Raw genomic sequence first — 15,614 nt, forward strand, 5'->3', positions numbered from 1 at the left:
AACAATGAAAATTATTGATAATTTTCACTGTTATTTTTCACTGTTTGAAACAGTGAAATATCAATTTTAATTCATCAATATTTCTCTATAAACCATCGGAAAGCAAAAAATAAAGCAAAATATCATGTTGAATAAGATTAATTTTGTGTGTAATTTTTGTAATTTTCACTTGTTGACATAAAAGTGTATTTTCACTTGTCATGAAAATAATATTTATACCCCTTGTGCACTGTAACGGGGCGTATATTAGAATGGCCATGGACGTTTGTGTGTTCTCCTTCACTTTTAATTTATCAACGTACAACATTCAAATTCGTGACATTGTTCCTTAAAGAAGTTGTTCATATGGAATTGGTATCATTCTTCATTAAAGTCACAAAAGTAATTCTCCTTTGCAACTTAGGCAGACATTCTATAACATAACATACCCTTTGTTTATTTTTGTTGTTTTGTCTGGAGAATGTCTGAAAACAACAAGAGATGCCAACTTGTAACTTTATAGGTAGGTATATATCATTAAGGGAATGTGAAGTGCACAAGAGCCACACATGTATGGCCCTTTATAAGTGTTTATAATCAAATTTTGTTTGGATAATATCTTTGGAAATTACAAGAGTTATAATTTTTAGCTCGGCTGTTTTCAAAGAAAACCCAAGGTACTCGTCGTGTCGTGTCCTTCGTCGTCCGCGTCGTGCTAAAACCTTAAAATTTTGTCAAGGTTTTGAACATTAGCTCTTAAATCAAAGTGCTTCAACCTACAACTTTGAAACTTCATTTGTAGCTGCACCTTGATGAGTTCTACATGCCACACCCAATTTTGGGTCACTATGGTCAAAGGTCAAGGTCACTGTGACTTAAAAAAAAAAAAAAGTCTGTCATGCTATTATTATGCCCCCCTTCGAAGAAGAGGGGCTATATTGCTTTGCTCATGTCGGTAGGTCGGTCGGTCGGTAGGTCGGTCGGTCGGTCCGTCCACCATCAAGAACGCTTGGGGCTAGGATCATGAAACTTCATAGGTACATTGATCATGACTCGCAGATGACCCCTATTGATTTTGAGGTCACTAGATCAAAGGTCAAGGTCACGGTGACCCGAAATAGTAAAATGGTTTCCGGACGATAACTCAAGAACGCATACGCTTAGGATCATGAAACTTCATGGGTAGATTGATCATGACTCGCCGATGACCCCTATTGATTTTGAGGTCACTAGGTCAAAGGTCAAGGTCACGGTGACCCGAAATAGTAAAATGGTTTCCGGATGATAACTCAAGAACGCATACGCCTAGGATCATGAAACTTCATGGGTAGATTGATCATGACTCGCAGATGACCCCTATCAATTTTGAGGTCACTAGGTCAAAGGTCAAGGTCACGGTGACCCGAAATAGTAAAATGGTTTCCGGATGATAACTCAAGAACGCATACGCCTACTAGGATCATGAAACTTCATGGGTAGATTGATCATGACTTGCAGATGACCCCTATTGTTTTTGAGGTCACTAGGTCAAAGGTCACGGTGACCTGAAATAGTAAAATGGTTTTCGGATGATAACTCAAGAACGCATACGCCTAGGATCATGAAACTTCATAGGTAGATTGATCATGACTCGCAGATGACCCCTATTGATTTTGAGGTCACAAGGTCAAAGGTCAAGGTCACAGTGACCCGAAAAAGTAAAATGATTTTCGGATGATAACTCAAGAACACTTTTGCCTAGGATCATGACACTTCATAGGTACATTGATCGTGACTGGCAGATGACCCCTATTGATTTTCAGGTCACTAGGTCAAAGGTCAAGGTCACAGTGACAAAAATCGTACTCACACAATGGCTGCCACTACAATGGACAGCCCATATGGGGGGCATGCATGTTTTACAAACAGCCCTTGTTTATTCAAAACTGCACCCGCAGCCGAGCATGGCATCCGTTATGCGGTGCTCTTGTTGAACTTAATAATGTATATTGGCTGATCTCAATGAGGGGAAGTGCAGTGCATAAGACCAATAACTCCTGCTGTCATAATTGAACTATTATTGCCCTTGTGATTGTTCAATCTGGAATTTGTAGAGGATAATTATATTGGCCATAACATGAGGTATAAATATGAAACATCTTATGTAGGACCTGGTATTCGTTGGAAACCAGTTCTGAATGCAACGCTGCTATACATGTTCATTCCTGACTGAAGAATTGCTCCTAATTATCCCCCGCCATAGGCGGAGGGATATTGTTTTGGCGTTGTCCGTCCGTCCGTCTTTCCGTCCTTCCGGCTCTTTTGTGTCTGGAGCCATATCTTGGAAGTGCTTTGGCGGATTTTATTGAAACTTGTAATGAGTATATATATGAATAAGAGGATGATACACGCCAAATGGCATTGTACAACATTGGATAATAAAGGAGTTATGGCCCTTTGTATTTTGAACAAATGCTTTTTGTGTGTGTCCGGAGCCATATCTTGGAAGTGCTTTTGCGGATTTCATTGAAATTTGATATGAGTATATATATGGATAAGAGGATGATGCACGCCATATGGCATTATACACCATCAGATAATAACAGAGTTATGGCCCTTTGTACTTTGAAAAAATGCTTTTTTTGTGTGTCCGGAGACGGATTTCATTCAAACTTGGTTTGAGTATATATATGGATAAGAGGATGATGCACCTTGGCGCTGTCCATCTGTCCAGATTTTTTTTGTGTCCAGAAGTATATTGGCGGCGGATATCAATTAAAAGAATTTGCTTGTTATTGTAATTGTAGCACAGCTGTGTGTGTACTGTCATCACTGAATCACTGGTGAGTGTATATTGTCTTCACTGAAACACTGCTGTGTTTGTGTTTTACCAGTGGTGTGTGTGTCTTCAGGTGATTCAAGAGTTCCAGAAGAGGCAGGTGGAGATAGAGAAGCTAGAGAGAGAGCTGGCTGAGAAGGAGAGGCAGCTGGCTACACACCAGGTACCTGTAGTAGTGAGGTAGTGTCACCAGGTACATGTATTAGTGAGGTAGTGTCACCAGGTACCTGTAGTATTGAGGTAGTGCCACCAGGTATTTGTAGTAGTGAGGTAGTGTCACCAGGTTACTGTTGTAGTGAGGTAGTGTCACCAGGTACCTGTAGTAGTGAGGTAGTATCACCAGGTACCTGAAGAAGTGAGATAGTGTCACCAGGTACCTGTTTTAGTGAGGTAGTGTCACCAGGTACTGTTGTAGTGAGGTAGTGTCACCAGGTACCCGTAGTAGTGAGGTAGTATCACTGGGTTTATGTAGTTGTGAGGTAGTAGCACCAGGTACATGAAGTAGTGAGGTAGTGTCACCAGGTACCTGTAGTAGTGAGGTAGTGTCACCAGGTACCTGTAGTAGTGAGTTAGTGTCACCAGGTACCTGTAGTAGTGAGGTAGTGTCACCAGGTAACTGTAGTAGTGAGGTAAGCACTTGGTATATGGTGTAGTGAGGTAGTGTCACCAGGTACCTGTAGTAGTGAGATAGTGTCTACAGTTGATAACTGTAGTAGTGAGGTTGTGTCACCAGGTACCTGTGGTTGTGAGGTCATTTCACCAGGTACCTGTATTTGTGAGAAAGTGTCACGAGGTACCAGTAGTAGTGAGGTAGTGTCACCAGGTGCCTGTAGTAGTGAGGTAGTATCACCAGGTACCTGTAGTAGTGAGGTAGTGTCACCAGGAACCTGTAGTAGCGAGGTGGTATCACCAGGTACCTGTGGTTGTGAGATAGTGTCACCAGGTACTGTAGTAGTGAGGTAGTGTCACCAGGTACCTGTAATAGTGAGGTAGTGTCACCAGGAACCTGTAGTAGTGAGGTAGTGTCACCAGGTACCTTTTGAAGTGAGATAGTGTCACCAGGTACTGTAGTAGTGAGGTAGTGTCATCAGGTACCTGTAGTAGTGAAGAAGTGTCAGCAGGTACCTGTGGTTGGGAGATAGTGTCACCAGGTACCTGTGGTTGTGAGATAGTGTCACCAGGTACCTGTAGTAGTGAAGTAGTGTCACCCGGTACCTGTAGTAGTGAGGTAGTATCATCAGGTACCTGTAGTAGTGAGGTAGTATCACCTGGTACCTGTTTTAGCGAAGTAGTGTCACCAGGTACCTGTAGTAGTGAGGAAGTGTCACCAGGTACCTGTAGTAGTGGGGTAGTTTCACAGGTACCTGTAATAGTAAGATAGTGTCACCAGGACCTGTAGTAGTGAGGTAGTGTCACCAGGTACCTGTGGTTGTAAGATAGTGTCACCAGGTACACGGGTTGGGAGATAGTGTCACCATGTATCTGTAGTAGTGAGGTAGTGTCACCAGGAACCTGTAGTAGTTAGGTAGTGTCAACAGGTACCTGTAGTAGTGAGGTAGTGTCACCAGGTACATGTAGTAGTGAGGTAGTATCACCAGGTACATGTAGTAGTGAGATAGTGTCACCAGGAACCTGTAGTAGTGAGGTAGTGTCAACAGGTACCTGTAGTAGTGAGATAGTGTTACCAGGTACCTGTAGTAGTGAGGTAGTGTCATCAGGTACTTGTAGTAGTGAGGTAGTATCATCAGGTACTTGTACTAGTGAGGTAGTGTCACCAGGTACCTGTAGTAGTGAGGTAGTGTCATCAGGTACCTGTAGTAGTGAGGTAGTGTCATCAGGTACTTGTAGTAGTGAGGTAGTGTCATCAGGTACTTGTACTAGTGAGGTAGTGTCACCAGGTACCTGTAGTAGTGAGGTAGTGTCACCAGGTACCTGTAGTAGTGATGTAGTATCACCAGGTACCTGTAGTTGTGAGATAGTGTCACCAGGTACCTGTAGTAGTGAGATAGCATCATCAGGTACCTGTAGTAGTGAAGTAGTGTCACCAGGTACCTGTAGTAGTGAGTTAGTTTCACCAGGTACCTGTAGTAGTGAGGAAGTGTCACCAGGTACCTGTAGTAGTGAGTTAGTGTCACCAGGTACCTGTAGTAGTGAGGTAGTGTCACCAGGTACCTGTAGTAGTGAGGTAGTGTCATCAGGTACCTGTAGTAGTGAGGTAGTATCACCAGGTACCTTTAGTAGTGAGATAGTGTCAACATATACCTGTAGTAGTGAGGTAGTGTCACCAGGTACCTGTAGTAGTGAGGTTGTGTCACCAGGTACATGTAGTAGTGAGGTAGTATCACCAGGTACCTGTAGTAGTGATATAGTGTCACCAGGTACCTGTAGTAGTGAGGTAGTGTCATTAGGTACCTGTAGTAGTAAGGTAGTATCACCAGGTACATGTAGTAGTGAGGTAGTGTTACCAGGTACCTGTAGTAGTTCAGTTGTATCACCAGGTACCTGTAGTAGTGAGGTATTGTCACCAGGTACCTGTAGTAGTGAGGTAGTCACTGGGTACCTGTAGTAGTGAGGTAGTGTCACCAGCTACCTGTTGTAGTGAGGTAGTATCACCAGGTACCTGTAGTAGTGAGATAGTGTCACCAGGTATCTGTAATAGTGAGGTAATGTCACCAGGAACCTGTAGTTGTGAGGTGGTATCACCAGGTACCTGTTGTAGTGAAGAAGTATCGCCAGGTACCTGTACTAGTGAGGTAGTATTACCAGGTACCTTTAGTAGTGAGGTAGTATCACCAGGTATCTATAGTAGTGAGTTAGTGTCACCAGGTACCTGTAGTTTTAATGTCATAAATACTGACCTGTTATCGTATGCTTATACTTTCCAAGGGGAAATAACTCATCCGGAATTTTAACTGGGAATCCGCCACCTCAATACCGTAATACAGGCCAGGTTAAACATAGTGCAATGCAACCTAGCCAAAAATCGGTAACCAACCCTCAATATTCTTTCCGGATCAACCAGGTGTATACGTGTCTTTTACGGCTCTGAATTAAAATATTGTTTTTCACTTGGTTGATTGGGGTTTTGAATAGATAAATTGTGTTATTTATCTTTTTATTTCTCATTCGGATTAATTTGTGTGGATTTAATGGATTTTGTTTCATTTGTTAAAGGTAAGCCATGCTTGTTTTTATCGAACAATGGTTTATTTCTACCATGCTGGGTGTTTTCAGGCGCGAACGACCACGTGCAAAACGTGCTCTTCTAATACATTGCTAGAACGTGCAAAGCATGTTCTTCTAATGTGTTACGAGATCGTGCAAAGCGTGTTCATCTATTGACAGATTGTTTATCATTTGCCATTGTGTGCAATAATGATTTTAACGTTCCGTATGACAATCTAATTGATCGTCATTTTATTTTTCATCTGTTTTGAATTAAACTTTTGTTTAATTTATGATCTACGGCAGTATTATTATAATTTTCATTATGGTCAAATAATGATTTTATGTGCCGTATGATAATCTGGTCTGTGACCAGTTTATGGTTGAATATGCTTTGCTCTTGTTTTTCATATATTCGACTACATGATGGTCGCAGAAACAAGAGTGGATAAATACCCGGTGACTTCGCAGATCATGGATGATAGTTGCAGTATCAGTCACCGGGTATCGGGCACGATCGCGACCGTACTATGCTAAGTCTCTTAGACAGTCGGTCAACATCAGACCATATGGCGACACCCGTCAGCCGGTCTTTGCCCGATGGCTTTGGTCAAGGACATCGACCAATGCCGGACCATTTGGCATCCGCCATACGGTCATTATCCGGTGACAACACTGGTCATGATATGACCGGTACGTCACCGGGGACGTTGATCACGGACCATTGATCGACGTCTGACCGGCCGGTCCGGTCACCGGTCATGTCACCGGTCCGGTCACCGGTCATGTCACCGGTCCGGTCCGGTCACCGGTCATGTCACCGGTCCGGTCACCGGTCCGGTCCGGTCACCGGTCCGGTCCGGTCACCGGTCCGGTCCGGTCACCGGTCCGGTCATTGATCACCGGTCCGGTCCGGTCACCGGTCCGGTCACCGGTCATGTCACCGGTCCGGTCACCGGTCCGGTCCGGTCACCGGTCCGGTCCGGTCACCGGTCCGGTCATTGATCACCGGTCCGGTCCGGTCACCGGTCCGGTCCGGTCATGTCACCGGTCCGGTCACCGGTCATGTCACCGGTCCGGTCCCGTTACCGGTCATGTCACCGGTCCGGTCATGTCACCGGTCCGGTCATGTCAACGGTCCGGTCCGGTCATTGATCACCGCTCCGGTCACCGGTCAACAGTCATCAGTTAGGCCTGCCACCGATAACACCAGTCACCGGTCAAGAAGAAGAACTCGGTCTTCTTCATTGAATTATTCTCCTATTCGTCGTTGAATACATCGTCTTCATCAAGGATTAGACATCGGACACGCTCTTCTTCGTCGAGCAGTTCTCATCGTCGCGGCTCTCGTAAGCGATCACGTCGTCACTCACGTAGACGTTATTCTAGAAGATCTCGGTCTCATCACAGCCGATCCACATCTCGGCCGATCCAGATCTCGACATCGCAGGAAACGAGGACGTCGTCAACCTTCACGTAGACATCAGCGGACTGCATTGAGCACCACTGGATATTTATCGAACATACCTCTCCTTCATTGAGCAGTTCTCGGCGTTGATACGCTCGTAAGCGATCATGTCAATGCTCACGGAGACAATATTGTAGAAGACAATATTTCCAGCGTAGCCGAACAATATTTCGGCATCGAAGTTATATGGATGTCGCCACTTCTCACGTAGGCGTTAATGAACCTACTGGTCATATCGACGTTCTCCATTTTATTCCTTTAGGAATATCATGTCTCCATTCCACGTGTGATGGTTCTTCTTATGGCATCCACACATGTTGCAGTCACCGAGCCGTAGTTGTATACGAACACTAGTTCGTTTAACATTCAGGCTTCGGGATAAGCTGTTCTTTTCTCCACTACGACTACAAGGACACTTATGCCTATTAATACTGATAATCTACCGTTGTTTTCCGGTTAACATTATCAGATGACTTCGTGGATGGTCATTCTTCTGCACCAGATATTTCCATTCTGACGCAGTTATATTATACCGGTCCCGATCACCGGACATCGGTCACCATTCATCGGTCATATCACCGATCACTGATCTCCGGTCAGAATAAGTGATGTCTCATCGCCATCGGATTGGATTTTTTTTGGCATGATCTTCTTTTCCGAGCAGTGCTTGACATTGATAACAGACCATATGGATTCCACCATTTTTCGGTCTTTAACTGGTAACGTCACCGGTCATATTATGACTGGTCCGTTCACCGGGCTACAGTTACCGGCCATTGACCGGTCCGGTTCGGTCACCACTTACCAATTACCGGTATTCCACTGTGTTTTCATCGGTCAATTTTTAGTATCACGGGTATCGTCTACATTACATAGTTGTATACCCCTGGCTATGATTGTATTGAATACTATATTTTATGGATTCAACAATCTACATGACTTTTTGTGTTTTTCAATACTGATGTTCTACTGGCGACGGTTACCAAATCATGCTATATCTGTTATTTGTACTTCTATCTCAACCGGCTACATGCAGACTACTGGTCTTGCAGATAGATCGGCTGAAGTGGGCTCGGAGACTAGCATTGAGGTCGAACATTACTATTTGACCTCTATTAATTTATGTTCGATACCCGAAGGATGAATTGTTTTAACCGCCTTTACCTGTCGGCTACAGACTTTGCAGTCAGTGTCACGGAACAGTTGGGACACATTAATGACGCTAGCAGGATTAGCAAGACGACATTTGTATCGACTTCTGCTTTTCTATTGCTCCTACGGCAGTGCATATTTTCAAGCTACTGGAATCAACAAGAGTTCTGATACATAGGATTGCCTATCAGATTGACCGCATAGCGGCTACAGTCTTGTAGATGGCTTAGGACCTATTGAACTCAGATCTTAGATCCTAGGATCTGGAGGGACCTCATCTTAAAGTTATTCTTCTATTACACTTCTGGCCATAACAGGCCGTCTTCCTATAACTGGTCGTATTCCTTTCGGAATTCGTCCAGGTTAGAAGTCTTGAAGTAAATGGATTAATCAAGTCAGATTTTAAGACTTCCATGCATTCTACCGGCAAGCGTGGACCCGCTTAAGGTTACCCCTAGGGTTTTCACCTTTTTCTGCCATCACACCTCCGATTTCGGAGGTACCACTATCAATCATATTTCCGTACTTCGCAAATCGATGACTTCGCGACCTGTATTATCCAGGATTTTAAAGGCGCCTGTTATTGGTTCAAGAAGAGGCTATATTCTGTAGATAGGTCATAAACTTATAAGTGTTAAACACTGTCCTATTCTACCAATTTTCAAGTGTGTTTGGAGTGGGAAAGTTCGGCTTGCCGTGGTTTCTTTGCCCACCCATCCTTGACAAATGGTTCCGGTCACCGGTCGGTATTTACCGGTCCGGTCACCGGTCCTTCTGCTGAGACGTCTTTTCTTACGTCCGTTTCAGCTTTATTTTTAAGATAATTGTATTAATCTCGGGATTATTTAATGACACAGATTTCCATCTTTTTGTCATTATTTACCACTATTCAGTGGTGTCTAGACTAGAAGATTATCTTGGCAAGAATATAGTTTATTCTACCACAACCTTCCTTACATCTTATACAGATGTGAGCAGATAAGGTTATGGACGATCACATAGAACAACGTATCTTGATTTTCTCAATTATGTGGTATCCTAACGAATATCACCTGCACATCTACATCTTGAAAAGCGAAAATTCTTTTTAGCTGTTTTTCATTTACAACACTTTTTCACGATTCCTTTGTGATGGTTTCAACTATCACACATCGGTCGTGGTTTACTTACAGACACGGAGGTGATCATATTATCACTCCTTGTAACTGGAAATCAGGAACTTATTCGTTCTTTGCAAGAACAACAAATTTTCTCTATCGTCTTTCTCATACCAGTTCGTCTCAACGCCCTGTTGGACCTTTTGTCCTGCAGTTCTTTCTTTCGAATTATTTTTCCGTTGGGTTCAATAATGTAATTGCGCATGCGCGGCAGTGAAGTTGCAGACGAGTTGCATGGTGTACATAGTATATCAAAGAATGTTGTTTATCATCAAACGCTAGTTATTAGCGTTATGCGATCGTATATCGCAGTGCATACCGGTATGCTGAACAACGTCAACAATGCAGTTCACAGAAATCGATCCAGCAGGGTGTGCGATTGTTATACATTCGTCCATTGACATAAACTGGAATATCTTGCCTTCTTGGTGAGTTTTTGCAATGACTGAGTTTTTGCCATAATTTCATGAAATATACTTAATGAACCATGGGATTATGATTCTACGACCTTTTAAGTCTCCTGTACAATTATTATCAGGAAACTTCTTCACAGGTCAAATATCATATCTCACTGAGACATATTTTTACTGATTCAAACATGTGCCACTTCATGTCTGGCCATTTATAACTTTTAGTTATCTCTACAGAAGAACGTTTTTCTGTTAGAGTTTCAATCCTTGTTACTTGTGCAAGGATAATTCCATCAGAACTGTATAAAGGTTCTATGGAAATTCATTTTTTTTTTTACTGGGTAATTGAGAGCATAGTTATTACCTTAATCACTCTGCTAGATACATAGAGGTTTTTCTCATCTTTTTCTTGATGATAAGAAATTTGTTCTTTTCTTCATCAAAGGATAGAGATTATGCTTTCGTATACCTTGTTTTGTGTAAGTCATCGCAACTCTGTGCTGTCTTACCTATTTTGGAACTGATCCAAACTTTGGAACGTCAACACTATGTTTTTCATTCCTTTACCTTCTTAAGCGGTTTTGACTTGTGTAACATGTTGGGATGCTTAATGAGCTCCCTATGAACCTTTTTCATCAGGCTTATTAACAGTTCCAATATAATTTTAAGACGGTTTTCCTTCTTATTATGGCTTTTACCATACGGAGAAGTGAAATTCATGCTTTTTCTGTTGAATACGACCAATTCCAGTTGGATCTATTGTTGTTTTCACTTTGTTGTGTCAGCCAGGATTCCTTGCTTAATATCAAGTCCTCTATATGGCTTCTACCTTCAAGTTTCCAAGTTTTCTTAAACTGGTAGTCATGAAGATGAGGATAAACTTCTTTGGGCAATCAGGGCTTTGAAGTTCTATCTCAGCAGTGTTAGTCAGAAGTCCATTCGAGGTTCTCAAAGACACTCTTCATTTCCCCCAAAAAGGGGGGGGGGGAGATGTGTCTGCGGCTTCTATTTCTCGGGGTTAGACCTCGACTAAGGAAAGTTAATCTTATCCTATCTAAGGATTCATTCCTTTTTAGGATCTGACCGCATGAATTAAGAGCTCTGTCTGTTTTGTGGGCATATATTAATCACACCCCACTTTTTGACGTGCTCTAAGCTGTTTACTGGAGGAATCCGACCACCTTGTCATCTTTTTATCTTCGTTTTCTGAAGTGCCAACAATACAATTTGTATACGTTTGGGCTTGTTGTGGTTTCACTAACGGTAGTGTCTTCTTTACGACATAGACATATTACTCTGTCCGAGAAGTCATAAATAATACCGTTTTAACGAAGATTACTTGATATCATTAGCTGATAACCCTGTTTATGGGTTCTACTGTGTTGGGAAAATATATACGAACCTTCCCACCGCAGCTGCAAAATCAGCATACGATAACAGGTCAGTATTTATGACATTAAAACAAATTTTTTAAATAAAATTCATTTTAATTATTAAATACTTACCTGTTATCGGTAAGTCCCACCTCCCACCCCGCTATTCGATTAATATTTTTGTATATATATATTAAAAGAATATTGAGGGTTGGTTACCGATTTTTGGCTAGGTTGCATTGCACTATGTTTAACCTGGCCTGTATTACGGTATTGAGGTGGCGGATTCCCAGTTAAAATTCCGGATGAGTTATTTCCCCTTGGAAAGTATAAGCATACGATAACAGGTAAGTATTTAATAATTAAAATGAATTTTATTTAAAAAATTTGTATTGAGGTAGTATCACCAGGTACCTGTAGTAGTGAGGTAGTGTTGTCAGGTACCTGTAGTAGTGATGTAGTGTCACCAGGTACCTTTAGTAGTGAGGTAGTGTCACCAGGTACATGTAGTAGTGAGATAGTGTAACCAGGTACCTGTAGAAGTGAGATAGTTTCACCAGGTACCTGAAGAAGTGAGATAGTGTCCCCAGTTACCTGTATTTGTGAGATGGTGTCACCAGGTACCTGTAATAGTGAGATAATTCATCGATACCTTTTTTGTGAGATAGTTTTGGCAGGTACCTGCAGTAGTGAGGTAGTGTCACCAGTTACTTTTTGTTGTGGGATAGTGTCACGAGGTACCTGTAGTAGTGACATAGTGTCAGTTGATAACTGTAGTAGTGAGGTTGTGTCACCAGGTACCTGTGGTTGTGAGGTCATTTCACCAGGTACCTGTATTTGTGAGAAAGTGTCACGAGGTACCAGTAGTAGTGAGGTAGTGTCACCAGGTGCCTGTAGTAGTGAGGTAGTATCACCAGGTACCTGTAGTAGTGAGGTAGTGTCACCAGGAACCTGTAGTAGCGAGGTGGTATCACCAGGTACCTGTGGTTGTGAGATAGTGTCACCAGGTACTGTAGTAGTGAGGTAGTGTCACCAGGTACCTGTAATAGTGAGGTAGTGTCACCAGGTACCTGTAGTAGTGAGGTAGTGTCACCAGGTACCTTTTGAAGTGAGATAGTGTCACCAGGTACTGTAGTAGTGAGGTAGTGTCATCAGGTACCTGTAGTAGTGAAGAAGTGTCAGCAGGTACCTGTGGTTGGGAGATAGTGTCACCAGGTACCTGTGGTTGTGAGATAGTGTCACCAGGTACCTGTAGTAGTGAAGTAGTGTCACCCTGTACCTGTAGTAGTGAGGTAGTATCATCAGGTACCTGTAGTAGTAAGGTAGTATCATCTGGTACCTGTTTTAGTGAAGTAGTGTCACCAGGTACCTGTAGTAGTGAGGAAGTGTCACCAGGTACCTGTAGTAGTGGGGTAGTTTCACCAGGTACCTGTAATAGTAAGATAGTGTCACCAGGACCTGTAGTAGTGAGGTAGTGTCACCAGGTACCTGTGGTTGTAAGATAGTGTCACCAGGTACACGGGTTGGGAGATAGTGTCACCAGGTATCTGTAGTAGTGAGGTAGTGTCACCAGGAACCTGTAGTAGTAAGGTAGTGTCAACAGGTACCTGTAGTAGTGAGGTAGTGTCACCAGGTACATGTAGTAGTGAGGTAGTATCACCAGGAACATGTAGTAGTGAGATAGTGTCACCAGGAACCTGTAGTAGTGAGGTAGTGTCAACAGGTACCTGTAGTAGTGAGATAGTGTTACCAGGTACCTGTAGTAGTGAGGTAGTGTCATCAGGTACTTGTAGTAGTGAGGTAGTGTCATCAGGTACTTGTACTAGTGAGGTAGTGTCACCAGGTACCTGTAGTAGTGAGGTAGTGTCATCAGGTACCTGTAGTAGTGAGGTAGTGTCATCAGGTACTTGTAGTAGTGAGGTAGTGTCATCAGGTACTTGTACTAGTGAGGTAGTGTCACCAGGTACCTGTAGTAGTGAGGTAGTGTCATCAGGTATATGTAGTAGTGAGATAGTGTCACAAGGAACCTGTAGTAGTGAGGTAGTGTCATCAGGTACTTGTAGTAGTGAGGTAGTGTCATCAGGTACTTGTACTAGTGAGGTAGTGTCATCAGGTACCTGTAGTAGTGAGGTAGTGTCATCAGGTACTTGTACTAGTGAGGTAGTGTCACCAGGTACCTGTAGTAGTGAGGTAGTGTCATCAGGTACCTGTAGTAGTGAGGTAGTATCACCAGGTATATGTAGTAGTGAGATAGTGTCACCAGGAACCTGTAGTAGTGAGGTAGTGTCACCAGGTACCTGTAGTAGTGAGGTAGTGTCACCAGGTACCTGTAGTAGTGAGGTAGTGTCATCAGGTACCTGTAGTAGTGAGGTAGTGTCATCAGGTACTTCTAGTAGTGAGGTAGTGTCACCAGGTTTCTGTAGTAGTGAGATAGTGTCACCAGGTATATGTAGTTGTGAGATAGTGTCATCCGATCCTCTTGTAGTGAGGTAGTGTATAGAAAGGATGGAGAGAGACCTGGTTGAGTAGCATCAGCTGGCCACTAGCCAGGTACCTGTAGTTGTGATATTAGTCACCATGTACCTGTAGTGATGAGATATTATCATGAGGTACCATACAATGTTAGGTATTGTACCAGGTTCCTGTAGATCTGAGAAAGTTTCAACATGTACCTGTGGTTGTTAGGTAGTGCCATTATTTTTATGTCCCCCACCACTATAGTGGGGGACGTATTGTTTTTGCCCTGTCTGTTGGTTGGTTGGTTTGCGCCAACTTTAACATTTTGCAATAACTTTTGCTATATTGAATATAGCAACTTGATATTTGGCATTCATGTGTATCTCATGGAGCTGCACATTTTGAGTGGTGAAAGGTCAAGGTCATCCTTCAAGGTCAAAGGTCAAATATATAGTTTCAAAGCGGCGCAAAAGGGGACATAGTGTTTCTGACAAACACATATCTTGTTACTTATAGATGTTAGGTACTATCACAATGTACCTGTTATACAGCCATCGTTCTACTCTTGTGCTTTTCTTTTTACAGGCTGATATTGAGGAAGCAAAAGCTCATTGGATTGGACCTTTGCAGGAGCTGATAGAGAAGATCAACACCAAGTTTAGTTTCTTCTTCCAGTGCCTGAAGTGTGTCGGGGAGGTGGACCTACATGTGCCAGACAACCCGGTGAGTTAATTCAAACTAAACTGGGGGAAAGCACCTTCGTGTTGAATCTGTTTAGTACATATCAATTGAGCATGTCTGACATGTTATTACATGTCTGGTAAAGAGTGGAGATCGGATGCAGAGGCTATAGCTTGTGTGGATTCAATAATGTGAACTATAAGGCATTTGTAAGCTTAATCAATAAGGTATATTTTTTTTGTTTCATGATTATGATACTTATTACCCTATTTGGATACAGAGTTACAACCCAATTATAACGAAGTGTCCATATGTTCTGATATACAACTATTCTTTGACATTCCTTAATATTACAGATGACAAATATTGCTTTTAGTGAATTAAGCATGAGATTATATAGATTATTTTTTTGCTCAATTAATCGTTGTAGAAAATATACTACATATGTTTCTATGATCTTAAAGTCTTTATTTGATTTTTTTTAAATTGGCATATTTTTAACCCTCCCTACATAATTATGTTCTGCAAGTTTTTCAGAAGTTATAACAGTTTTGGTTGAGTCTATTAATGTTTACTTTCTGAATTCTTATCCTGTTATTTTAATTGTGTGCAGTTGCCTCATTTATAGATATTTAACCCTTTCCCACTCAGAAGCGAAGTTAAAATGGCTTTATGCAAACAGCATAAAGCCAGGACAGCATGCGAGTAACTCACAGTCTGTTCAAGTTTTATGCTGTTTGCTGCTCATCAGTATCTAAGTGTTGGAAATGAAGCCTTTAAAACTTGAATCTTGTAAGAAATGTCTTTAATTAAATGTAACTTTTTAAAGGACTACAAATGCGTATCTAAGTGGTAAAGGTTTAATAATGGTTTGTTCTGCAGATTCTGTTTCTTGAGCTCAATTTGTGGTTGTCGGCTCATGTGCTACTGGAGAGTACCTCAGGTACCCTTCAT

At 42.3% G+C, this 15,614-nt stretch overlaps 1 protein-coding gene across 1 annotated transcript in view; it reads left to right on the forward strand.

Annotated features, from left to right (window-relative positions):
* The window catches only part of LOC127875946 (structural maintenance of chromosomes protein 5-like), a 77,328-nt gene that overhangs the window by 56,473 nt on the left and 5,241 nt on the right, over window positions 1–15,614 (forward strand). Inside the window, exons 22-23 of the mRNA XM_052420713.1 lie at window positions 2,871–2,960; window positions 14,565–14,702. Coding sequence (XP_052276673.1) covers window positions 2,871–2,960; window positions 14,565–14,702 — 228 coding nt within the window. The remainder of the gene's footprint in view (window positions 1–2,870; window positions 2,961–14,564; window positions 14,703–15,614) is intronic.

Source organism: Dreissena polymorpha, chromosome 4 (assembly GCF_020536995.1).
Source record: "Dreissena polymorpha isolate Duluth1 chromosome 4, UMN_Dpol_1.0, whole genome shotgun sequence".
NCBI lineage: Eukaryota > Metazoa > Mollusca > Bivalvia > Myida > Dreissenidae > Dreissena > Dreissena polymorpha.